At 43.6% G+C, this 27,811-nt stretch overlaps 1 protein-coding gene across 6 annotated transcripts in view; it reads right to left on the bottom strand.

The window, feature by feature from the left end:
* MYO1B (myosin IB) overlaps positions 1 to 27,811 on the bottom strand; it is a 179,081-nt gene that overhangs the window by 141,527 nt on the left and 9,743 nt on the right. For 3 of the 6 annotated variants that reach the window (XM_078071121.1, XM_078071125.1, XM_078071126.1), the window contains exons 2-3: positions 25,251 to 25,323; positions 3,528 to 3,671 (exon numbers count right to left, since the gene is read on the bottom strand). In XM_078071121.1, coding sequence (XP_077927247.1) covers positions 3,528 to 3,662 — 135 coding nt within the window. In that variant the 5' untranslated portion in view covers positions 3,663 to 3,671; positions 25,251 to 25,323. Of the gene's footprint in view, positions 1 to 3,527; positions 3,672 to 19,384; positions 19,450 to 25,250; positions 25,324 to 27,811 lie in introns of those variants that run through there. The other 3 variants (XM_078071123.1, XM_036065480.2, XM_078071122.1) reach the window with 2 other exon arrangements.

Below are 27,811 nucleotides of genomic sequence, written 5' to 3'. Positions count from 1 at the left end.
CTGCCATTAGGAGTTCTTCAGTAGAAAGTGTGAGAAGAATGCCTTTGGGCGCCTAGAAGCCTGAAGCCTAGAACTCAAATGATATAGGTATGCTTCCCATGGGGCATATTCTTTTGGTATCAACATCCACAAAGCCTCTTCATTACAAACTCCCTACCATACATGTGATAGATTTACAGCAGTGCCCTCATTAGCATTAATTCCCCTTTCTTTCTCTCCTCTTCTTAACATGTTAATCAATATATCTGGTTGGTTATTCACCTACTTACATACAGCCCATCTACTCTGGAAAAAGCTGACCCTACCCCAATCTTAGGGGTGGACATCATTTTCTTAAGCCACCCAGTTCATTCTGGTCACCAGACCACAGACAGTGGTTCAGGAGTATGTGCGTAAATCAACTGGTCTACCCAGAGCTTTTGGTTTATTATGACAGGATCACAAGGGATTCTACTTCCGAAGTCAGCTGGCAGGAGATCCAGAAAATCACTAACAGTTATGAATGCTCTAGAAAGTTGATAACTTATATCTAGAGGCCAAGCAGTCCCTTGTGAGAGCTCTGTGAAGGCAGGGACTATTTCTTATCTCCAGATACTGGGGGTGTGGGGGCGAGTGGATAGATGGCAGGATGGAAGAAGAGGGTCCCCTGATCTTGAGCTGGTTCACAAAGGGGCTGCTAAGTCTGTAGGGACAGCCAGAGTTCAAAAGTCTGCACTAAGGTCCTTCCATTTGCTGGCCCCCTTATCAACCATGGCTTCTGCAGTCAAATGCTCTACCCCTGAGCTATACCCCCTCAACCATGGCTTCTGAACATACAAATGACTGTTCAGTTTTTTCATATGATGGGTCATCGTGGACCATCACCCACTTTTACAGTATAAAACTATGAGACTACAAAAGAGATTAAAAAAAAAACAAACTGTACTTTCATTGTCTGGGAAACAATTTAAAAAAAGAGTGAAGTACAAGATAGTAAAATATTACATGTCATATTAACTTGGCCTCTGGCATTAGGCTAAACAATTCTGCAGCGACATATGAACAAAAGCAAAGCAGGAATAGTATCAAAGTAAGAGCCAGAAACAGATTTCTCAAGGGTGGTGTACACGACATACACAGTTGCAGAGGTGTGGTGATCAAATTTAGTGTATAGTATTTTTTTATTACCAAAAACAATACATGCTTGACTTAATGAGTTCTATAACACAGAGATCTAAAAGGGTAACCCTTCCCTGTCCCCCATATCTCATCCCACCCTGCTGTGGTGCCCAAAGTTAGCATGGCTTTCTCTATGTGCGTACAAGTATACAAACACATGTGTGCACCCATAAACCCCGCAATAAAAAAAGAAGGATCATACTATACACAATTGCTCTATAACCTTTTTTTTTTTCTGTTTAAAATAGAGAATGCCCAACCTTCCATTATGATGTATGTTTCGTTATAAAATGAAGGCACGTATCTCACGGAAATGATAGCCCTCACATACCTTGGAAAACAATTGATATGAATACCTGGAATCTGAAAGCCACTTTTTTGCTTTGGTTTTTGTAATGCCAGAAAGGGCATTCTTCAAATGGTTAGAAAATAAAATTAGGTAGGGCTGAAACCCAGACATTTCGTCTGCTGAAGACCCATGAACATTAACATTTGGCGTTTTGTTAAAAAGGGGATTGTTTTATCTTAGTGGGCATAAAAAATCAGGTATGTGAATGCATATAATGTGCTGCTCTCCATCCCATTTTCAATCCCGCTAAAAGTGATCTGTGCTTCTTCGAGCCAAAAAGAAAAATGATCAGCAGTGTTGCTTACGATAGAATTGATTCCTCCTATCTCCATCTCAAAGACCAATGTTTAAAAGTCTGTCTTTTATTCGGTATCAGACCACACTTTCAATGAAAGCTGCAGAGCTGTAAGGTTTCCCACCTGAAAGCTGAGCTGCTCCACTCTGCGGGAAGGTGACACCGGCCTCCCGGCCAAACCACACGGTACCTCCTCCCTGCCCTACAGCAGCACTTTATACCTTTGCCATTTGAATCAACATTTCACATAACTACATCTCTGAACTTAGGATCTGGTTATAGCCCTAATATTCCAAAAGCAGTATCCACATATCTCAAGTGGTTGTCAACCTCACCTACTTTAAGCAACACAAATCAAGAAAGATAAAAAGTTCAAGTCCCAGATGATGACTACCATTTCCTTAAGAAATGACTTATCCTGGGGCGCCTGGGTGGCTCAGTCGGTTAAGCGTCCAACTCTTGATTTTGGCTCGGGTCATGATCTCAGGGTCGTGAGATCGAGTCCCTCGTCAGGCTCCATGTTGTGTGTGGAGCCTGCCTAAGATTTTGTCTCTCCCTCTCCCTCTGCCCCTTCCCCCACAAAAAAAGAAATTAATTATCCAAAGTCATCCCTGAAACATAACTGGCTAACTGGAAAGGAAAACTGTATGTGGCATAAAATAATATGGCTTTGCATATCACTTTTTAAAATATATTCGTTCCACAAAAGTAATAATTGATCATACTCCTATCGGTTACAAGCTCTCTTTTTATTTATATTTCTTCTTACTCTTCCCACATTGACAGACAGAAAAATATGAAGCATGTCCCAATAATCCAATTCATCTCCAAACACAGATACACTATAAAAAGAGGGGGAAAGAACTCAGGAGCAAGGCAGAATCTAGTAAAACCACTTCCGTCCAATGCATCCTGTTTCTTTCTCAGCTGCTGGGACAGGGGATCAGCACCCCCCTTTTCTTGGTTTAGTTAACAACATAACTCTACCTGAAGAGATACAAACTTCTGGGCTTTATGCAAATTCCTAAAAAGCTGCATACGAATGTATTTTTTACTCATGTTTTAAATATATTTAAGGAACTCAATAGCTAAACTAACAATATGAGATACTTTATAAAGAATTTGTACAACATAAACGTTCTCCTATTATTATATATCTTCACATGTTTTCATTTTTGTATATGACACTATACTTCCGTGTAGTGGGACAGGACTGTTCCCAAATCTCCAGGGAGCAACCATATATCCTTATCTGATAGTCTGCTTCTGTCTCTCTACTAACAACAAATGTCAACAAGTTTCATGTCTTTTTTGACAGTTCACTGCCTTGCATTTTAATGAGTAGCTTCTCAGAGGTTAGAATGCTAATTTTATGAAGGCATCCAAGAAGATGCCTACGGATTTTACAACACCTCCTGAATATCTGCTCCTCAGAGACAGGAACTCAGTATTCCTCTTGCTTTCCAATGCCTCCAACATCCGGTATGATACTCTGCACGCAGTCGGCCCTCCATAAACACCATATGGAAAACAGACTCACTTGACTCTAATCGATACTACTCATGTGCCAAATGAGTAAAACAAAACTCATTCTGAGAGTATACACAAATACCCCTGGACTCTAATAAACAAATAGAAAGAAGAATTTTCTAGAGAAGAGAAGCCAGCTCTCGGCCACAAAATACAAAGTCTAAACCCCACAGATGACCTTCGGTGTATACTCACGTATATTTCATTATGGTCAAAGCGCTTCTTGAGGTTGTTGATAAAGGTCTCCTCGTTGAGAGGCTCTAAAAGAACCATATCTCCAACCCCAATCATATTGTCCAGAAGTGACGTTTTCACCTCCATTTTGGCCATTGTCTCTTCCTGTAAGAAAGAGGGGGGGGAAGGGGAAAATGTAAATGGGCAAAATTATTTCAGATGGGTTCTTAGTACCGCTGGCGAAATGAAACACCGGTAGTTTCAAATGGCGCTCATCTGCCTCTCAAATGCCGAAACCTCCCCTCCAACCTACATCAGAAGCCCCGGGGCTGGCCGCAGTCACTGCCAGCCCACTAGAAGCCCCATCTGCTCGAACCTCCCTCCCAGTCCAGGCTCAGTCCATCTACAGAACGAGCCACTAGGAAACCAGGCTCTCCGTTTTCTTTTTGTTTTTCTTAACTGAAGTATAGCTGACACACAATATTATACTAGTTTCAGGCGTACAACATAGTGATTCAACACGTACATACATTACAAAATGCTCACCACAGTAAGTGTTCTTACAGTGTTATTATAAAGTTACTACGGTATTATTGATTACATTCCCTATGCTGTATTTCTCATCCCTGTGACTTTCTTTTGTAAGTGGAAGTTTGTGCCTCTTTAGACCATCCCCTCTCCCCAGCCAGAGGTTGCAAAACTCTAGCAAGAGAACCCAACCCAGCCCTTTCCACCAGCCCTTGCATACCCATGTCAGACTTGAACCTGTAAGAAACTGCTTCCCCCAAGATGGCACCTCTCAGTACTTCATGATGAAATTCGGAATGTATTTTCCCAGGAAATAATGGTCTTAAGATGATACTAACATTTGAGTACTTGCTACATATCAGACACTGTATCAAGAACCTTACATGCATTCATTCATTTCATCTTCACAAAAACTCTATGAGGTAGATACTGGTATCATTATCCCCATTTTTAGATAAGGAAGCTCAGAGAGATAAGAAATTTTGCTTATGATTACTTAAGAGCGCATTACATTTTGTGTTAACTCAATCACCACTTCTAACACAACACCTACGGGGGGAAATTTCATTCCAGGCGTCAGCACTGACTCATAAAGGAACACAACCCCACTGTAAATCAGAGGTTGCCTATATAATCTGCCAAGACTGACCTCGATGTTCTTCATTCTCATCCCAACACACACACCACTACAACAGCAAAATCAAATCAACATCCAATGAATAGACCAGAAACACTAGTTTCCCCCCAGCTCAGTCTGCAAGCCTACCAAGCGGAAACAGGCACACTACAAAGGCAGCATTCTTCCCGTTCCACTAATGCGAATGGTGCCACCCAAAAGTAGAATGTTAAATCCCCATGCCTTCAAATCTGATCGCTGTCAAGAGCACTAGAATTCTGGGGCGCCTGGGTAGCTCAGTTGGTTGGGCGTCTGCCTTCGGCTCAGGTCACGATGCCAGGGTCCTGGGATCAAGTCCCGCATCGGGCTCCCTGCTCAGTGGGGAGTGTCTGCCTCTCCCTCTACTCCTCCCCCTGCTTGTGCGCTCTCTCTCTCTGACAAATAAATAAATTTTTTTTAAAAAGAGAGTACTACTGGGTATTTACCCCAAAGATACAAATGTAGTGATCCGAGGGGGTACGTGCACCCCAATGTTTTTGGCAGCAATGTCCACAATAGCCAAACTGTGGAAAGAGCCAAGATGTCCATCGACAGATGAATGAGTAAAGAAGAAGTGGTATACATATACAATGCAATATTATGCAGCCATCAAAGGGAATGAGATCTTGCCATTTGCAACGACGTGGATGGAACTGGAGGGTGTTATGCTGAGCGAAATAAGTCAATTAGAGAAAGACATGTATCATATGACCTCACTGATATGAGGAATTCTTAATCTCAGGAAACAAACTGAGGGTTGCTGGAGTGGGGGGTGGGGTGGGAGGGATGGGGTGGCTGAGTGATAGACACTGGGGAGGGTATGTGCTACGGTGAGTGCTGTGAATTGTGCAAGACTGTTGAATCACAGACCTGTACCTCTGAAACAAATAATACATTATATGTTAAAAAAAAAAAAAAAGAAGAAGAAGGAGATGATAGCAGGAGGGGAAGAATGAAGGGGGGGAATCCGAGGAGGAGATGAACCATGAGAGACTATAGACTCTGAGAAACAAACTGAGGGTTCTAGAGGGGAGGGGGTTGGGGGGGGATGGGTTAGCCTGGTGATGGGTATTAAAGAGGGTACGTATTGAATGGAGCACTGGGTGTTATACGCAAACAATGAACCATGGAACACTTCATCAAAAACTAATGATGTAATATATGGTGACTGACATAAAATAATAAAAAAATTAATCAATTAATTAATTTAAAAAAAAGAGAGTACTAAAATTCTTTCATTATATATGAACAAGGGAAAGTAGAGTGTTTTATGTTACTTTTTTCAATGTTACCAGGATGTACAACCACATTCATCTGAGACATTCCCTCTAAATGCTTCCGATGCAGAAGTCAATTTTGTATACTTTCAGTATAATAATACTAAACAATACTTCAGGATACTAATAAATACTCACATATATTCATGCCCCTAATACTCAGGAGAAAGTACATTTAACTCTTCTCACTAAGGAGTTAGCCAGGCATATTAATCTTACACAAAGGTTGGTCTGCTTGCTTAGGATACAGCAATTTAAATAAATGTCTTCCTATTCTAGCCTAGAACACCTAGTAGGTCTCCTAGAGGCAACAGGAACTATATTTACTTGGGCTATTTGCAAGAGAACTGAGAAGGGATGAGAATTATATGATTCTTTATTATTATGATGATTTATATGAATCCACAAACACATCCATTATTTCTGACCTTATTAGAAAAAAAATTTTAAGTGTGCACTGAAAAGCCAAAAAAGAGAGACCAAAAGAAGCAGAGAGGAAAGACCTCTCATAAACAAAAACAACCCATTAAGGAAGTATTTAATATTCAAAAGAAGAAAAACGGAGTTAACTTTTTCGTTAATATATACTTCTTTTTTTCATGCCAACTACACCTAGAAAAATGGCCCTAGGTATCACTAAAACCCATGGTTTTAGTAGAATGGTTTCATGCATTCTGAACTAGGCCATAGGCCAGACTCTGTTTTAAAACAAAATGGCTGGGAGAGGGGGCACCTGCCGCTCTCTGGAGAGGCAACGGAAGCCGGGAGAACAGCTGGTCTCGTGCCAAGTCCATGGAAAGACGTGCACAGGAACAGGAACATGAGTGCCCAACCTTTGTCACAATAAATTAACATTTAAATCAAATTTCAAGTTCTCAGACTCATGAAATGCCAAAAGCACTCTAGCTGTGATGCATTACATATAATTTGGCAGATGAGGGAAGAAGGTTTAGGGATTAAGGGGGAAGTCAACCTGAGAAGGGTTTCAAAAATAACCACCTCAAACCAGCAATTTAAATTGAGCAAAGAGGCTGAAAGGGAACTCTCTGCCCCAGGGGTTGGATCTGAAGTCTATTTATGGAAACCACAGCAGCAAGACAAGGACCTCACTGCAGGTAACAGTAATTAAGCAATCTTTCTCTGTAATTAAACCCGATTTACCATCTTTTCAAATACAAGTTTCAAGCAGGTTTGTATGGATTCTAATTTTTACACTTCTACCCAACTTCATAATCCAAAGCGGGGGAGAGGACAGAACAAAGGCTGAGCCATACAACAGGGAATTGGTAAAAGTAAAAATTCTGAAAACACGACCTTTGCAAACCAAAACACACCAATAAAGTAAATCCGCTGAAAAGGTGATACCAACATTCATTTAGTTATTCAAGCATAGTTCTGTTCCATTCCGGGTTTGTTTCGTTTTGTCATTTTTAGCATCCAAGTACTTTGCTGGAGGAAACAGTAACACCCACCGCCCCATTCTCAGGGTAAAAATGGACATGGAGAGAAACAGCATAGAGACACTTCCCTCGCATCCTACAAATGGACTGAGTCCCCTTACTGTGACTACTGGATCCAGCCTTAGTTTGGTTCAGAATCACCAACTCAAGATTTCCATAAACTATCAGAGGAAGTCACATGGGAGAATCCAATGAGCTCAAACGCAAAGCACTGAGGATATGTCTTATTTGACACATTTATGTCTATCTTCATCCTTCCCAAGACCCCCACAGAAACCCATGTTGTTCTGAGGAAGGCAATTTTATCCCATGTGCCAGGAATGTAGCACATAATCGATCCAGACACATAGACAACCAACACATTACCATCTTCCAGCCACTGTCATCGATTCAGGGCTGGTTGAAAAACTGAGCCTCAGGCTTGTATCCACCTCTGGATGGCAGGATTTACAGATGTGATACGTGGAACCGACATGGTCATGTCTACTTTCATGGCGGGGGGGGGGGGTTGTCTGCGGAGGATGGCAACACATGGAGGAAAGCAGGGCAAAAAAACAAAAACAAAACTGAGAATTAGGCAGGAGCCCTAATGACATCACAAACCTCTAGATCAAGTTGCATTTGAAACCTGCTCCACAGCTCCTAACTCTACACACACGGAGGCCAATTAATTCTCCTTACTGTTTAAGCTGCTTGAGTTGGATTTTCTATTAATTGCAACAGAAAACATCTTACCTAATAGAAGCAGCTGGTACAAGGAAGTGGAGTGTTAGAAGTAACACAGGAGCATGGACCGGCTGAGCTAAGGCCACAAGGGGGAGGGCGTGAGGACCTCCCATCTTGGATTGGCAAGATGATCACCTCTGATATGTGACAGTAAACAACTGATTAAAACCGTGGCTTCTCGTGCCTTATGCCTTGGACCTTGTGCCTCCAACCCGACAGCATTTGCGAAAAATTCAGATACTGGAGTATGTGTTGGCTACTTAAGGATCTACAAGAAAAAGACAGGCTTGTTGTGAAACTGGCCGGTGTGAAAACCAGAGCGGAGAACAGGGCGGGGGGCTGCTAAATGGAGCCACTCTGGCTGGAGATGGGGAATGCGGAGGAAAGCGACCTGTGCTAAGCACCACCTGTTCTGTCTCTATGGCCTGAGGCAGGGACAGCACTCCCACCATGAAGATGCAGCACACGAGAGGCATGACCCACCCTACGGCTTCGTCCACTTCCTCACTGTTCCTGGGGGATTCCATCAACCAAGAGCTAAGACACTGCAGCTCATCCACGGCTAGATCCCACTGCCAGGAAACAAGCTCTCAGACCAAGTTCTAGGTCGGAACCTTGGGAGTTGGCAGTATCTCTAATGTTGGTTACTAGTCCGTGGACGCAAGGACGCAAGGACATCTTAAAAGCCAACACACTTTTAAGGGATCCATGCTGCCAAAGAAGTCTGGCTGACAGGACTTAACATGGCTTGATCCGTAAGACAGTCAAGCCCAAGACCTCCAACCCCTAAGAACCACGACGACAAACCGCTACAATACTGCAGCCCCTGCCAAACCCATCTTGCCCAACGCTCATCTCAAATGTGGCCACGGAAGACAGGGGACAAAGGAGAGCTTCTCAAAGAGCACAACCTCTGAAGAGGGTGTGGCTATGCTTCCAGCCATACAGAAAAGAGCTGCATCTCGTGGGCCAGGGCACGTTATTTTCATAACCATAAGTACAGTGAGAAAGGTGTATGTGAACACTGGGCAGCCAAAGGGGACAGCCACTGTAGACATTTGTCTTTCTTTTCAAAGGGACATTCTCCAGGACACAGTCCTACTCCTATTGGTACCTAATCTCCCTTTGAGGGACTCCCCAGTTAGCTTATGATGACAAGTAATCTAGCGAGAAGTAGTACCGAGTTCCCACTGCAGAATTCACAAGAGGCAGATCTGCTCTCTCCACCCCAAGGCACAGAGCTTATGCACAGCCGATCACATCGTCCTGGGTTGGGAGTCCTAGGTGATGGTGAACGCTGGGGGTGACGGCTGGAGGGAACACTCATCACTCACCGTAGCAACAGCCACAGCACGAAGCCCGGGGTCCCTGCGCCAAGGCTTCTGCTGTGGATCCTGCTGCCCAGCCCTCCAGCCCTTCTTTGGTTCCTGCCTATCTTCCAAGCCTGTATCCTTCCTGGTCTTCCAACCTCTCTGCAGTTTTGTGAGTCTCTACATCCTTTCTGCATTGCACACAATCAAGATCCCTAACTGACAGGAACACTTCGTACAGTACCCAACATACAGGATTATACCACTGTTACAGCTTCATTATTGTGTAAAAACTAACCTTTTTCCCCCAGCATTGGTGAAAGCAATCTACAAAATACAATCACGGGGGTAGCCTTTGGAACAACCCCAGAGGAGCCTGGAAGCAGGGTCTCTTTATCTAAGGGTGCTGATCTAGCCCAGCCACCAGCCCACCTACAGCTGCAGGAGGACTTCACGGCTGCCCCAGCTTTCCACCTGCTTGTCCAATCAAGAAAAACAAAATATATGATTGCAACTATTCTTTCCCCGACCTACTCTCATCTCATAAACTTCCAAAGTTACTACCTGTATTTCAGTGTGTACCAATTCATTTACTGGCATCTTTCCCAGTGTAAAAATACCATTTAAAATACTGAAAGCATCATTTCAAAAATTCCTCAAAATCCAAAAGAAAATGCAGCATAAACATCCTATAGCATCTTAAAATGGCCACCTGGAGCCTAATATTTAAATATACGTCGTCTACCCCAGTCACCAGCCCTAAATTCCAAGCCACCTGTCATGTTCATGTCACCTAAGACCAGCATTCTCCGAGCCAACAGCCCTGCACCCAGACACAGCCAGACCAGAGCGCTCATCCCTGTGAAATGCACGGTTATTCCATTCGATATCAAACAGCAACAGTGAAGAACTATTCCAAGTTAATAATTAATTAATTTAGTAACAACTGAATAACAACTAAGAAAAAATGCAGGATAAGCTAAAATAAAGCAACCAGTGGTCTCCCATGTTATTCAAAGTTCTTGGGGTAACACAGATGAGAACAAACACGTTTTTAAGTTGAAACAGTTTTACTGTAAAACTGGAAAGGACATTCACAGATCAGAGCTGAGGATGCAATGATTAACAAGGATTAATATCAAGTCATTAGCATAATTTTAAAGTTGAGGGAACTTTTTTTTTTTAAGATTTTATTTATTTTGACAGAGAGAGACACAGAGAGAGAGGGAACACAAGCAGGGAGAGTGGGAGAGGGGGAAGTAGGCTCTGCGCCAAGCAGGGAACACGATGCGGGGCTCGATCCCAAGACCCTGGGATCATGACCTGAGCCGAAGGCAGACGCTTAAAGACTGAGCCACCCAGGCGCCCCAAGTTGAGGGAACTTTTAAAGCAAAGCCATAAAAACCACTTGCTAGAAAACTTAATGAAAGCAGACCTCTATTGCTTCGGCAACTGGAAATGAGGATGTTGAAAACACATCTATTGCAATGTCATTAGCAGTATACATCGGAGGCAACACCTTCGGGGAGTCTTCTTAGCATAATAACAATTGTTCGTATCTGACTCTGGTTCCATTCCTGACCTCCTTGCGGGGGGGAGGGGGTCATGGATGCATGATGGCCCCTTTTCCGGAGAATCAGCTCTCTGGTGTCAGGAGTCACAGCTTATTCATCTTTATTTCCCCAAAGGCACAGTGCACTGCCTTAGCACATGGTAGGCATTCAGAGGAATACAAAGGGAAAACAAGTACGCAAATTTACGACTGACAACTGAATCATTCGATAATTCAAGTTCTTGCAGCCGCCATGGCTGGTCTGACCAGAAGGCAAAAAATGACTGCAGCTTCAAGCCACTTTGATCCATTCCTCTGAAAACATAATATTACCCACAAAGGACAGGAAACAGAATTGAGCCATTTGACTCCCAAAGAGATCACTAAAGCTTTTAAGAATAACATGAGAAGCACATTTAAGTAACCAAACTGGGCCAATGTGGCAAGATTTCATGAACAAAATAAATCTCAGCAAATCCTGGTGGCAAAACAAAGGCAAAAGAGGGGCCAAGTCTATAGGACGTTGTTCAGAACCTAATACAATGAGCTTAAATGACTAAGAAAAACTGGAATTTCCTTCCTCGATCTTTTAAAATAGTACGCATCTCCTCTCTGAGAGCAGTCAGATTAAATTTCCATGCAATTCAGCTCAACCACCACTTACAATATTGAACCCTGTTGGTCTCTGGTGTCGTGTTAAGTGCTCCGGACACGCTGCGGATCATCATGGCACTCCCCCACACCACCTCCTCCAGGACCCCACAGTCCAGTAAGAGTCAGGAAAAGAAAATAAACCACTTCTGAAATTTCAAATAACCTTTTAATGATTAGAAACAACACATATTCACTATAGGGAAAAAAATTTAAAAATGTAGCTGAGCAAAATACAAGCCAAATTCAACACCCTCACATTTTAGTCTAAATCCTTTTGAATTCATTAGGATCCTGATGAAACCTGATTTTTATAACCAATGAATTGGCCATCATTTCTGGTTTGATAAGTTTTGATATAAATTTTGATACATTTCTAAATTTTGATATATGTTTGCCTCCAAGTAGGAATGTGAAAGAGATCTGGAAGACCTGTGAAACTTAATGAAGGTACACCAATAACACCCCCACCGTTTTTAAATTCAACCAAGTTGCCTGACCATCTGCCCCTTGATTCTTTACCTTCTCCCCTCCCTCAAATGAGCAACCCAGATTGTCAACAGCCTGCCCACCAACCATCTCTCCCACTTGGCTGAGTCTAACATCTCAACACATGGCCAAACCTTCTATCTCCTACCATCCTATAGCAAAATACCCCCCAAAACAAAAACAAAACCCTCTTATTCTCCCTAGATCCCACAAAGTCACAAGAGACCCAGTTTCTCACCCCCGGCCTCTCCCTGCCTGTTACCTTCTCCCCCCAAAGCCAACCTGTCTCTCGATTACATCAGCGTCATCACTCGCAGTCCTACCCCCTCCCCCCTCTTCCCCACTGTGACTGCCCTAGCCCGCCTTCACCCTTCCTCACTGGAAGGCAACAGCCTTCTCTGTGGTCTCTCTCTGTCTTGTCTTGCCACCTCAGCCCCTGCCATCCCTCTCCTTCCCCCATGCATGGGCCACACTTCCCAAGTCGCCCCTCTAGATCACAACCTGATCAGGTGAGCCTTGCTTTAAAGCCTCCAATAGCTCTCAATAAGCCTATAAGCCAATATTCAAATTCCTCAGCAGACCCTGAAAATCATAAAACATGCAATCACCCTATGACCCAGCAATTCCATTCTGGGGTATAAAAGCAGGAATTCAAAAAGATATTTGCACACCCATATTCAAAGCAGCATCATTCCCAACAGTCAAAAGGGGGAAGCCACCCAAATGTCCACCCACGGATGAACGGATAAACAAAATGTGGTGTGTGCATACAATGCAATAGTATTCAGGCTTAAAAAATCAGGAAATTCTGACACATGCCACCAAATGGATGCAACTGGACGACATCACGCTAAGTGAAACAAGCCACTTGCCAAAGGGCAAACGCTTTATGAGTCCACTTACGTGAGGTACTAGAGTCGCCAAATTCATAGAGACAGAAAGCAGAATGCTGGTCACCAGACAGAATGGGAAGCTGTAGTTTAATGAGCACAGAGCTTCAGTTTGGGAAGACAAAAAAGTTCTGGAGAGGGACCGTGGTAATGGCTGCACAACAGGGTGAGGGCACTTCATATCCCAGAACTGTGCACTTAAAAAGGCTAAAATGTTGGGGCGCCTGCGTGGCTCAGTCGGTTAAGTGTCTGCCTTCAGCTCAGGTCATGATCCCAGGGTCCTGGGATCGAGCCCCGCATCTGGCTCCTTGCTCAGCGGGGAGCCTGCTTCTCCCTCTGCCTGCCGCTCCCCTGCTTATGCTCTCTCTCTCTCTCTCTCTCTCTCTGGCAAATAAATAAAATCTTTAAAAAAGAAAGGCTAAAATGCTAAGTTTTACACTATCTACCTTTAACCATACGCACAATAATTCCTTGCCAGAGATGGAGACTTCACAACCCGACTCTGGCCTTCCTCCCCAGTCTCACCTCTCCCCAGCGAGCCCCCCACCCAAGGCAACACACACAACACACACAGATGCCAGGCCCCCGATGGCTCCGTCAGCCAGGCCACTGCTAACGGCGCTGTGGCTATACACCAGCCCAAACAATGTCGGCTTCCAAGGTTCTCGAATGAGGACAGAGACTATCATCAGGTGGCTATGACGAAGTCAGCGTGGATCCAGAGGACGGGGTGTCCCGTTCAGGGGAGCCTCTGCCGGTCTCTGGACTTCCTCTGAAGCTAATCCGAGAAGAGGAATGACGTGGGTGCACAGAGAAGCAGCTTGGGACGACAGGGGACAGACAGAAAAGCTGCTTTGGGTCCCGAGAGTGCTTCTAGTAGTAGGCTCTCAAGAGGTTTAGCCAAGCTTCATGCCTTAAATAAATCCTCCCTGACCAAAACCAGAGCGAGTGGCCACTCCTCACCGGCAGCGTGTGCTGAGCAAGCCAGGAGATCCCCTGCACAGGGGTGCGTCTGCTGGTCTCCTCGTCCCTGGAGAAGGCCTGAGTGACCCCCCCCCCCACTGGCTGGCACATCAGAGACACATAGGCCGCTCTTCCTGCCAAGACTGTTTCTGTCAACTCTACCCTTCCCATCCAGCTCACAACAGACAGAGGATAATCAGAGAACTTCAACTGATACACAAGAATGGAAAGACTCAGGATAGAAACCAACGGGCAAGACGGTTTCTCAGTATTTACCAACCTAAAGGGCAAGTGGTAGGACAATTTACTCAAGTAGCATGGTTTTCAAAGGAGAAGAGAGTTGGGGGGAGGGGCAGAGAACCACAGTGGGTGCTTTGCAGGGCTCCCCAGAGTAAATGAGAAGGTGGGCCCCAGCATGCAGGCATGAAAGGGCTCAGTGATGCTGATTTGCACTCCTATCAAACACTTCCTTAGGGAAACTCACAGAAGGTGTGTTGATTCACAGCATTTACTACATAAAATACCATTACCTGATTTCCCAATAATTTATTCTATGGTTAAAACCACTTCATCTTGAAGGTCCCCCCCACCACCATAGCTTTTTGTTATAAATATTTAATGGATTGCTGGTAGGTTGGTTTTGTTAGGATCTTGGATTAGGGAAGAAATAGGCCCAACTACTGGCAATTTCCATCCAGTAAGTTGTCTTGTGTTCAGACTCTGGGTAATACAAAGAACATTAAATTATCAGACAATGATAAAGTAGAATAGATTTGGACAGGGGCTGAAAACAAATAGCTAAAAGCATACAGAAGTCCATAAGCCAGGAAGCCAGACTCAGATCCTAAAAAGCTCTATGAATGGGAGGGGCAATTAATTCAACATTCTGGTGATCTAAGAGTTAACACCCCAAGAGGGATCACCCCACAGGCAGAGAGGGGCCAGGAACCACCCACTGTCAAAGTCAAGGTTTGTTTCTGTCTGGGTATAAAAAGGCTGGCCAACCAACAAACACCATCAGCCAGGAGCTCAGCTACCCTCAATCCCAGGAACAGGCGAGTTATTAAGGATGTGAAAGATACTGGGGCGCCTGGGTGGCTCAGATGGTTAAGCGTCTGCCTTCGGCTTGGGTCATGATCCCAGGGTCCTGGGATCGAGCCCCACAATGGGCTCCTGACTCAGCAGGGAGTCTGCTTCTTCCTCTCCCTCTGCCTCTCCCACTGCTCATGCTTTCTCTCTCTCTCTCTGTATCTGTGTCTCAAATGAATAAATAAAATCTTCAAAAAAAAAAAAAAAAAGGATGTGAAAGATAGCATAGAACTTTACAATTGTAGAGTGACTGGTTAAAAACAAAGTTTTTCCAACTGTGAAAATGGGGACTATATTATCAGAAGGATTTTTGAGTCAAACAGGACAGTGGCTGCTATGGCAACATCGAAGGTTTGGGATTACAAGCTACAAACTCTCTCTTCTGATGTCTGAGCAAAATCTGTTAGGATCCCAGGCAAGCCCTTCTGTTAGAAGAGAGAGAAATGGACCCAGGAGGTGTGGCACAACTGGTTTCTGGAAGAGGCAGGGCAAGGAGAAAGCGTTCCTGATGGCTCTGAGCGGTCTTTCACACCTATTACATTGCATGCACCCATCAACCTCATTCCCAAGTCAGCAAACTTTTCGCAACACACCCAGTTTTTTAAAGAGAAGCTTTGCTTCCACACTGGGAAGAGTCATTTGCTACAGAAGTTTGGTAACAAGAGTTTACCATCACTGAGAATTCCCTTTTGATCTGCCCCAATACAGGACAGCACAGGCTTTGGATCACAGTCTTAGGCTCGAACCCAAGGGAATTAATTCATCTCTGGAATTTGAATTTCTGATCTAAAAGCTCAGGGATGACAACATCCATTGCCCAGGGTTCTGAGGCAGGCTGGCTAACAAAGCAAAGCCCCTAAGAGGGCAGGATCTCACTGGATGCTAGCTCCCTCCTTCCCCGTGCCCATTTCTCCTGACCCTGAAGAGCTCACCTACCGGCATGTGCATCCGGCATGTGTATCCGAGGTCAATAACCAAGAGAGTTGCCTCATTTGCAAAAGTCATCCCATGGGGTTCAATACCCTGAGGAGTAAAAGCAGCCAAAGTCACTGTCCCCAACGTCATTTCCTGGAGGAAGCTCTGCAGAGTCATGGCAGGAACAATGCCAAAGGGCAAGGCAACATCGGAGAATGCCATCCACCACCAAAACTGGGTCTGAAAGCCACCCCCGCCCTCCCTCTCCGCCCATCTCCCACCCCCAACTTGGCAGCCGTCACCGGCCAAAATCCTAGAAGGTCTAGAATGGACATCAAGCAGTCTCTGGCTCTAGGGGGAACCTATGGCCACGCTATCTTACTCACACTGGGTCTGAGAAGAATTAATGAGCTAACGTCTGAAAAGTGCTCTGAGTTCCTCCGGGACAAGGTAGCCAAAAACCATAAACCTCTGTTACGGCCAGAAACACAAACTCAGCTGCACGTGCGGTGTGCTAATTATAACCCATAGACTTCTCAATGTGTTCCCTCAAGGTAGATAAAAAAATTCCAATAAGCCGAATGTGTTTAGATTGGCAAACCTGAGGCCCCAGGACCCCTAGGTGAATGTAAAAGTGCTCAAATTTAACTGACACACCCAACAGCTCAGACTTGTTCCTGGCCGGTGCACAGATACCAAGTGCTACCAATGAGTATTAAACTGAATACAGCCACCCAGGGAAAACCAACTTTCCTTCCAAATGAACTGGCTTGTTAATCAGAGGGTCCAGATCCCATCCCATGTGCTAAGAGCCTCCCCAAGTCGTCCTGTCCCTTGCCCCACTTCCCCTGCTGACGCTGCCTGTAGATTCGTTCTTTCTGTCCTCTTTATACTTGGTCCGACCATCCCATCACTCAAGGTACTCCCTTATAATTAAAAGACCAGTGCATTGCCCCTGGTGAGCACTCACAGAGGATTTCCTATACCGTCAGTTTGGGGAGTCCCTATGGATTGGTTTTTTTAAGACATCTGGCTGAACAAAGATGCTCACAAGAAAACAGCCCAGGGTACCCCAGAGCAGACTTAAAAAGGCACCTTCCCATCATTCAGGCTCTTTTAAGGGACAATAGAGGGAAATGTATTGAATTTAGTGCACTTGTTCTTTGGGGCAAGGAAGCAAGTCAGCCCTCAGGGAAACATCAGCTGTTGCTTTCTGCAAATCATAGAGGTTAGAATGACTACTAGAGTGGCTCCAGAAAAAACACCCAGAAGATCCAAGTCGTAGACTCAGCTCTGCAGCTGGCTCAGAGTGAGACCTTGGGCATACTGCCAATGCTGAGCCTCAGTTTCCCCACAAAGGGGGAATACATCATCTCCTAAGATCCTGTCCCAGTCTGTCATCACCGATTCAACAAAAAAATGCTCAAATCTGCAAAGACTGAGTTCCTTAATTTTTTGGTGAACATTCATCCTGTCTCTGGTTATAAAGAATGTTTAAGCCCAAGAATGCCAGTCCACAAGAATCTTTCTCAGTGACATTTACTCAGAGGTTAAGGAAAGTAGCTCTTTATTCTGACCTCACCAGCAAAAAAAGGGTCTAACCATACACAGCACAGTAGGAAATACACGGAGTCAACTGGATCTTCCTAACTACAGGCATCAAGGCATGAGGGAATGTGTTCTGTTTACAACTATATGGCTAGTTGCAAAATGGCACTGACTATTTTAGTGAGTTAATCTAGTTATGAAAGCAAAAAGGGGCCTAAGGATTACAAAATTAAGAAATCTATATAGTAAAAGGAGAAAAATATGCATCACTCAACACTGCATTTTGGTAATGTCTCTGTACTTGTGGTTAAGAAAAAGGTTTTTAGAATAATAAAAATTCAGAAACTTCCTCAAGCAGTGAATATTCACTGAAACAAAGTCTAATAAATCAACTATGTAATCAAAGGGAGAGATGTTTATACATTTACATTAGGATTTCATGAGTGTTTATTACTTGAGAATTGATCAAACAAAAATAGCTAAGATGTTTCCAAAAAAGACACTGATGATGTAAATTGAGAAAGTGGAACTACTTTGTCATTAAAAAAGAATTTTTAAAGAAAAGAGCTAAATTGCAGTGGGTTACTTTACCTAAGTTGATTAAAATCAACAATCAGAACTGGGAAGTATTTTCTTTTTTTTTTTTAAAGATTTTATTTATTTATTTGACAGAGAGAGAGAGAGAGCAGAAACACAAGCAGGGGCAGAGGGAGAGGGAGAAGCAGGCTTCCCGCTGAGCAGGGAGCCTGATGCGGGGCTCGATCCCAGGACCCCGGGATCATGACCTGAGCCGGAGGCAGATGCTTAATGACTGAGCCACTCAGGCGCCCCTGGGAAGTATTTTCTGAGCCAAAGTTTTTCTAATTTTTCTCATGTTGGAAGCAATACTGAATTTAAAGTCAAATGCACCATAATACATATCTTAGATATCTCTAAGTACATTCTGAAGTATTTATGAAGAACTAAAACATACACGATACAGCAAATCAACATATAAGGCATGCCATAACATAACTTTTTAAGTCATAAATTAAAATGTTTACTAAAATTTGACTAAATTTAAATTTATAAATGTTAACTAAATTTGAATAATAGTTCTCATTTCCAAAAGTTCTGTAAGACATAGCAATTATTCATATGTTTATATGAGGATACAAACATACAAATGTCCCCCCCACACACACACACACTATTTTTTTTTACTAGAATATAAGCACACACTTAACCTGTAAAGCTACACAAAAATCAATTTTTAAAGTTAATCAGTTTGGCCATGTATAAAATAAATTTTCAATAAATTTTCCCAAGGGAAATTTGGGTAAGAAATAAGATATTCGGGGCGCCTGGGTGGCTCAGTCATTAAGCGTCTGCCTTTGGCTCAGGTCATGATCCCAGGGTCCTGGGATCGAGCCCCGCATCGGGCTCCCTGCTCCGCAGGAAGCCTGCTTTTCCCTCTCCTGCTCCCCCTGCTTGTGTTCCCTCTCTCGCTGTGTCTCTCTCTGTCAAATAAATAAATAAAATCTTTAAAAAAAAAAAAAGGAATAAGATATTCAATAGTCAACCACATTGTATATGCCTGATTAAGAAAAATTCATTTCCCTCTCCCAGTAATTTATCAAAATAAGAGGTCTTCAAAATATCATATTATTACATTTTAAGTCATCGAATTAAAAGGCATAAAAACTTAAAATTCACAATCCACCCTTAATCATGTCTCTCAATAAGTAGGCAGGCAGGCAGATAGATTAAAAGGAAACTATAAAGTTCTTTTTAAACGACATAATTGTAAGGTCCCCTAGTTTAGGAATTAAATAAAACTGCTTACCAACTTTTCTTCTCCATTGTTTTTTCCACTGATTTAACTAGTACTTTAGCATTCCGTTCATATGAAAGGAAGAGACAAACATTCGTTGTGACAGGGAGAACACACTAAGTACAACAAATATTTTGCACAGAGATAAGAAAGGGAAACTAGGTCAATATCCTGTGGCCGGGAAGAAGCAGCCTGAGCTTCCATCCAGAACTGTATTATATGATTAACCAGGCTAGACTCTCTTCTCTCCAGGCTACTGCTCTGACCCATGCACCTGGGATACACAGACTCTGGGAGAAAGGAATAAGAGACGCATCTACTACTTCCCAGCCTTTGGCAATCTAATTGGGGAAAGAAAACACATTAAGAGCCGAATAACTCATAAAACAAGTGTCACACAGGGCAGGTGATTCACCGCAGAAAGAGGAATATAGAGACTCAGGTTTATAATTAGAGGCAGAGCTATTACTATGGTGTAGGAGGATCAGACAAGGATGGCTAAAGAGGAGAAACTTGACCTGGACTTTCTGAGGATGAGCAGTATGTGGTCCAGCAGAAGAACTTTAACACAAGAACAAAAAACCCAGAAGACAGTGACTAGGAAGAACGACAGCAGAAGACAGCTGGGGCGGGGCCCTGGTGGATTGTGAGGCTGGGAGGAAAGGTAAGCTGAGACAAGACAGAGAGTCCAAGCTGAGGAGCTTACAGCTGGGAATGTGGTGGGAATGGGTGGGAGAGGAGAGGGAAGAGTATCTACTGTGTCTATGCTGCAGTCAGTGTATCCAGAGGGCCACAAGTATGACTAAGAGTCACTGGTGACAGTATGATGGAAAATAAGATCGAAGATAGCCATTATAGATTATGGGGAGTCATCAAAAATGTCTTGAGCAGCAACAGACAACAAAAAATGAAAGGTTGTTTACTTAGTGAATAGTCTAAATTAGCTGGGAGAAAGCTAGAAGCAAGAAGCAAAATTGCTCTGTGCAGTTGTTCAGTTTGTGCACTGCATAAAAAGCCAAGGGGGAAAGTGGGCACTGACATCAAGTGGACCTCTGTGGGATAGTGTCTGCCCTGAAGGGTACCTTTTTCCGATTGTACGGTAAAGGTACCATACTAGCTAGCAGCAGGGAAACCAGCTAGGGCACAAATCTAGAACTAGGGTAGAACTAATGGAAGTGAAACAGGTGGATAAGTGCAAGAGAAATAACAGATGACTCTATCATAAAAGGCAGAACACTAATTGATGGAGGGGGCAAGAGAGACAGGAGGGTTTAAGACTAAAGTAGGCTCTCTTATCCAAATGCATAAGGATTGACAGTTTGGCTGCTTGGTTTAAAGGAAAAAAAAAGTCAAAGTTGGAAGACATTTAAAAAGATAAATACCAAAACATATTTTTTTAAATTAAACCCTATCATCATACATTTATTTGCCCGTGTTTTGCTGTAATGCTGAGGCCTTTTCTTCAAGTCTATGTCCACCAGCTGCAGTTCCCAGCAGTACTTTCTTTTATAAACCATCTCAAGGCATCACCCTTTTAAAGGTCAAATTTCTTTAAAGAAATGGTGAGGCTGTAAAGACACCAGAGAAACAGTGCAGATGCTCACTACTACTCGGTGAGAAGGTTATCTACCTTGCCGAATGCAGGCAGGGTCACGCAGGCTTCCCCGTGGTCTTTCCCTCCGCCCAAAGGGTCAGCAGGGTTCCAGAGGGGGCTGCTTCATCACACTGTGTCCCCTAGTATGGACGAGGGCGACACAGAGCAGAGCCATGGACCTGGCCATCGGTGAACGCACCGAGTGAGTGCAGATTATTGCTCTGAGCCACTAAGATTCCTGGGTCTTACATAATCACAGCTGAACCCACCTATCCTGAATGGCTGACAATATTAGTGGGAACACTCTTCTTTTAGGACTCCCCAACTCCTTAACAGTTACCTCAGCCACTCTAAAATCAGCCGCCATTCCATTTTAGAAACTTACTTTTTATCAGGTGCTTTCCAAAACATTCAAATGAATTCAAATAAATGGTCACAAAAACAATAATTATTTTTGCACATATATTTAAAATCTTTATATTAAATAGAGGAGTAAGTACAACTGGCATAAACAGGTTTGGGGAGAAGAAAAAAAAGTTGAGTCTGGATACTCACACATGTCCACTGGTGGGAACAGAAACCCAAGAGCAGGGTGCCTGGGTGGCTCAGTCGGTTAAGCGTCTGCCTTCGGCTCAGGTCATGATCCCAGGTCCTGGGATTGAGTCCTGCACTGGGCTCCCTGCTCAGCGGGGAGCTCTCCTTCTGCCCCTCCCCCCCACTTATGCTCTCTCATGCGCTCTCTCAAAGAAAGAAAATCTTAAAAAAAAAAAAAAAAGAAAAAGAAACCCAAGAACACACAACAGGGGAGCCCTGTAGCTTTGACCATTTCATGTGTTATGGGCATCAGTTGATATATTTTGCAGAGAAAAAGAACACCAACTAATCCAGCAAATCTGGAGGTCCCTAAGACCTTATACCATTTTCTAAAGCTGTGAGCCTAGAAAATTGTAATAATGAAGAGTACTATCGTATTACCAGGTTAAAAATCTGGCCGGTTTTTCAAAACTATATCCAACTGCCATATTTTTTCTGTCCCAAATGTACAGTCAGAAGTGCTTAAGTCATTTAAGAAAGCACAAAAATAACACTGCAAACCCACAACCAGACATAGAGTCAAGAGTACAAGGTCACATGTCATTCCATAACCCGGCTCTTAAAGATAGAATAAACACATAAGTTACTATTAAAAACTAAATTTGAGTTTCATACTTTAAAATTACATACTGCTTTAAAATTGTCAACAGAGATAAATGTTTCTCTCAAGGTTGCCTAGTAAAATCTGGGTGCCTCCATTTTGGGTGGCCAAACAGTCAATCTATCCATAATTTACATACTTTAGAAATCTGATACTCAGCCTCTTCAATAAAAATATGAACTTTATGCAGAAATCATATTGATATATTTCAAAAGATTATTGAGAGAAACACTATGCAAATACACATACACCAGAAACCCCAAAACAACCAACCATAGTTTAAATAAAATCCTCCACAAGTCAACCTTGTTCCCTTCACCAATATGCACACGAAGCCTCCCTCCTAGGCATCAAACAGGATAATCTTAACCTCTATAGCTTTAAAAACAAACAAAAAACCTCCATCTGGAGACAAAAAGGCAGTAATACCATACCTGCCAAAATAATTCTGCCCCAGACTCTACTGAGATAGCAACCCATTCAGTCTTATTTTAACCAAGGCAGACCCTTGAAAAGAAAGGGAGAAAAACACTAATTTGTGAAATATGAGGTGAACTCAAATATGAAGTTTCCCCGAACCCTGACCTAAATCAATGTTCCCACTATTTTTTTTTTTTTTAACTGTGAGATAAGCAACCATGAGGACAGGATCACAAAATGGTTTAGTCTTCTCATAAAATAAAACAATCCATCAATTAATCAATCATCATCATCATCAAAATAAAACAAGAGTTAATCTGACACCTGGAAGGAGGAATACTTTGCTATAGGATGAGGAGCTGCCATTGAGGAGTTGAAGACAGACAGACGAACCTGACTTCAGGAAGAGAAGAGGGCCAAGGCCCAAACCCTGCAGGATGTGGACACCAAGGGGGTCAGGAGGAGCTGAGGGTTGAGACCAGAAGAACACAGGTCACCAAAGCCAAGACACAAGTATGACAAGAAGGAGAAGATGATCAACCATGTGGAGGATGGGAAGGAGCACAGAGCAAGGAAGGAGACAGGGGGTTATCAGGCCTAGAAGCCATGTGTTAGGGGCCGAATTGTGTCCCCCTCCTGAATTCATATGTTGAGGCCCTAACCCCCAGGACCTCAGAATGTGACTGTACTTGGAGACAGGGCCTTTAAAGAGGTGATGAAGTTAAAACTAGACCATTATTGTGGGCTCTCACCCAATATGACTGGTGTCCCTATAAGAAGAGAAGACTGGGACACACACGACACAGATGGAGGGACAACCAGATGAGGACACAGAGAGAAGGTGACTGTTTGCAAGCCAAAGAGAGGCCTTGGAAGAAACTACAGCTGCTGACACCTTATTCTTGGATTTCCAGCCTCCAGAACAGTGAGAAAATACGTTTCTATTGTTTCCACTACTCAGTCTGTGGTATTTTGTTATGGCGGCCCTAGCAGACTAATAAACCATCCTACGACCCCTTCTGGCAATTGCCTACTTCCAGTCTCTTCCTCCATACAGCTAAGGTTTCTGACAAGGCCTACCTTTGACACTTGCCACATGCCACTGAAACAGCTTCAGATAAAATGTCACCACCTGTTCGTTGCCCACCGCACTCTCTCCTTAAGCTCTCTCCTGCCCTGGCTTCCACAGGGCCATTTCTTCCTGGCTGCCCACTTCCTACCTCCATCACTCCTTATTCTTAGCGGCCTCTCCTTCCTCTAGTCACAAAACAATGTTCCCCAGAGTTCTATCACCCACCTTCGTCTCTCCTCATTCCACCCTCCAAGCAATCTTAACATCTTCAACCAGATGCCGGCGATCCCTTCATTGGACCTCAGGCCCTGGCTTGTCCCTGAGCTCCAGGCCCTGTACCTCGGCAGTCTGCCGAGCCTCACTCACTGCCCTGAGGCCCCGTATCCCAAAGAGAACCCGTCCCCTTCGGGCCTGTGTGTGCCAGCCATTCCTGACCTCTCAAAGGAACCGGGGAACCCTCCCACATTCCAGCTATCACTGTTCTCAACACCTACTGTCAGAAAATCAATATTCGAAATATGGAAAAAGTTCTATGTACAACAATGCTAATCAATGTATTACTCACGACAGCAAAATGGTGGAGGCAACCCAAATGCCCAACCGTAAGAAATGTTTGAGGACATTATGGTACTCAGTGGAATAATACACAACTATAAAACTGATTTCAAAAACTCGGCAGCGATACAGATCTTAAAACATAGGCATAAAAAGCATGGAAAGGAATATTCAGAAATGACCAGAGTTGATAGTTCCTCCATTTTCCAAACTTTCTGGAATGTTCTTAAGATGACTCTCTAGTACACAATGTCCCAATGAGAGTTCCAGCCATCTTGGACTTTCAGAATTGCTTGGCTGAAGGATAAATGGGAGGTTTACTCCAGACCCGCCTTCAGCTGTCATTCCACATCCACGCTACATCTGTTGCAACGTCCAATGCAAACTCCCATTAAATAAATTTCCCCTTAAATCCTACTATCCTTGTAGCCCTCAGCATGAGATCCTAAAAAAACTGATTTCATTCTTTCGAGAAATCCAACTGGACATATAAACAGCTGTACGACTGTGGGACCGAGCTCCCAACATCTGCCATGGTTATTAAGTGCTCTAGTAAGAAAAGATCATCATCACACGCAAGCTGCTGCCAGGAGAGCAGATGTCAAGCTGGAAGCTAAATCACAGAAGGTGAAGCCACCTCCATATCCAATGTCCACCAGGTGAAGAGGGACATGTTCTCCATCCGAAGAGGAGAGACGCTGACAGCTCTTCCATCCGAGAGTCCATGAGACAGAAAACTGGTCGCCCCCTAAGGACGTCAATTGGTACTGTTCCTTTAATATTTTACCTACACCTTTTTGTTTGTTTCCCACATTGGCAACAAATGGCAAGTATTAAGGTGGGGCTGACAGTTTTACCTTTATTTCTTCAACCCTCACGCCCTATCCTTGGATGCCTCATACCAACAAACTCAACAAATTTCTCCTCCTCCATTTTTGGGGTAAATGAAATGAAATAGGCAAGAGCCACCAAAATCACGCCCGCACCCGCGAGCGTCTGTGCCAAAACATGGTGTGCAGCAGAGGTGTACGTACAGACATACCTTCTCGGGCGGCTGCCTCACTCAGAAGTGGTGTAGATAGTGTTTCTGATGCAAAGGACTCCTACGATGAAACCTGTTGAAAAATAAATATGAACTCCTAATTATACCCATTCTATAAAGCCAGGTTTTACTGCAATTGTACAGACTTCCCTAACGCACAGAAAGAATGCTCATAAATATTTATGTTACATTCAAATTGGGCATTTGTGGTTAGAGATGAAAAACATTATAAACTGTGAAATCAGGTATAGGAAGGCATCACCTCATTTAAATCCCCTCAACTAGATTTCACATTCAGTTGTGAAATGTCACTGCAATCGGCAATATTTCTCAAGGAAAAGAGCTCTTCCACTCAGGCCAGGCAACACTGCTGTCATCTCCTCTTTGAAATCCGTGTCAGTATTATTTTGGGATACTTAGAGGATGCCACAGCTTACAGATAAATTCCTGCAGATAAAACGAACTTAGCAGGAAAGCCCATTTCTTCTCCGCTCATAATTATACAAGAGGGCACGAAAGGAAAGCTGGAAAGCTCACTGAACTTTTTAAAAAGTAATTAAAATCAACAGGCTTTTGAGGAAATGTGTCAGATTTGGCAACATTTTCTTTGTAAAAATGCATTTTGGTAATTTTCCAGAATTCTGTTCTTCCAGTTGGGAAAGGCTCAAAAATTCTGACACATAATGAAATGGTAACAATACAGATCACCCTAATCAAAATAGGGAAAGAGGAAAAACTTAACTTCAGCATTCCCTCACTCTTCCCTTGCTCTCAGCCTCCCAATCCCCCAAGATTCCTGGTGCTTTTAGGAGGCACAGGACACCCCCCCTCCCACAGAGGTTAAGGAGTTAGTAAGTAAATCAATCAATCAATTATTTAATTATAGGTGTGAGTAAACAAAAGGCTGCTCAATTTAGATTTTTCAGGGCAACAGATTACATTTAGTTTTACAATTAATAATAAATAAAATTTACTCTTTGAATTATAGAAATGTATGCATCACTTCTACAGGACAGCAAGGAAAGGAGAAAGATGGGGGATTAAAAGGAACAATATTCAAGGGGGAGGGGAGTAAGAGGAGCCCAAAGGAGAGTGAGTAACAGATGGCTGGAGGCCCACTCAGGGAGTGCAAGAAGGAACAAAAAAGGAAAACAAAGACAGAAAAAGAAACAAAGAATAAAGGGTTCCAGGAGGAACTGCATCCCCCCACCGTCTTACTGGGATAGTTCTACTAAGGGCTTTTAATACATACTGTTGTATATCTCCAACAGTAAGCATAAATGGGAAAGTACTCCACCACCTCGTGTAAATGCAATCGGAGGAGGTGGAACCCAGGCGTCCCCCTCTTCCAGCCCCACTTCAACGACCCACTAAGGCAACTGCCAGCCTAGCCTTTTTTCATAAGGTTTTATCATATTATTATTTGTACAGAAGTAACATAACCAGATTAGAGAAGATGCATAAAATCAGAGGGGTAACAGCAAGTCACCAGAGTATACTGCACTAACACAATCACTGATAGCATTTTGGTTTATTTCTTTGCCATCTCTATTCCTTCATCTTTTTCAGGCGTAACCAGAGTGCCGTATCAAATCATAAATTATACGCGCTGCTTGGATTCAAACGGATCTGAGCATCTGGCTGGGAAGAGGAAGAACCCCAGGAACCCATTTTCAGGAACGACCAAGAAGAAGTAACTAACATTTACGTGGAGTGTTTGCTGACACTCTTCTAGACACACACACGTTAACACACTAAACCCTACCCCCGAAGGAAGGCTCTCTATGACCCGCATTTTGCAGATGAGAAAGCAGAGGCAAATTAAGCTACATGCCCCAAGTCATGGACTCCTAAGCAGAAGAGTCAAGTCTCCAAACCAATACTTTGTCCAGAGCCGGCCTGTAACCACTACACCACACTGCCTCCCACTGAGGCCTGTTAGAGTGAACCACGCTCCATCAAACTTGTCCCAGGCACAAAGCCTCAACGACCAAAGAGCCATTATTCCAGTGGAGTGAGGAGTGTGTAACTCACACCGGACCCCTCCACTACCCCCAAAGCCTTCAGTGTGTATTTGGAGAAGATGCCAGAGAGAGGGGGGCAAGGGCTTAGCCAGTGGAAGAGCCAAAGGTGGCCCTGCTCAAGACCCATCCCAGTAAGGGCAGACAGGGCTTCTCCAGACTCAGAGAGCAAGGCCCCAGTCTGAGCAGGATCCGGATGTGTCTAGCAGAAGTCAGTGCGTGGGGTAATGGCGGCACTCAGATGGGGGTGTTGGGGGGGGTCGGGGATGGAGGATGGACCGTAGCCCAGTTCAAGCCACATCACAGAGGTAGCTCTCTTCACTTGAGCAGTTTCATTTGAGGAGGAAGGAGAACATACTGATCCAAAATAAATATTTTCATGTCATCGTAATTCACACAGTATGTAATACCACTAGGATGATGATTTACTAAGAGGCAATAACAAAAAATTTAAGTCGTTGATTACTAAAATTTCCATCAATCTACCATTCACAGCAGAGCCCCATCTCAGGGCTTCTGAGCTTGGTTTGGTTTTCACTG

This window comes from Halichoerus grypus, chromosome 4 (assembly GCF_964656455.1).
Source record: "Halichoerus grypus chromosome 4, mHalGry1.hap1.1, whole genome shotgun sequence".
Classification (NCBI taxonomy): Eukaryota; Metazoa; Chordata; class Mammalia; order Carnivora; family Phocidae; genus Halichoerus; species Halichoerus grypus.
The sequence above is the reverse complement of the archived record's forward strand: the minus strand, read 5'-3'. Positions and strand labels throughout refer to the sequence as shown.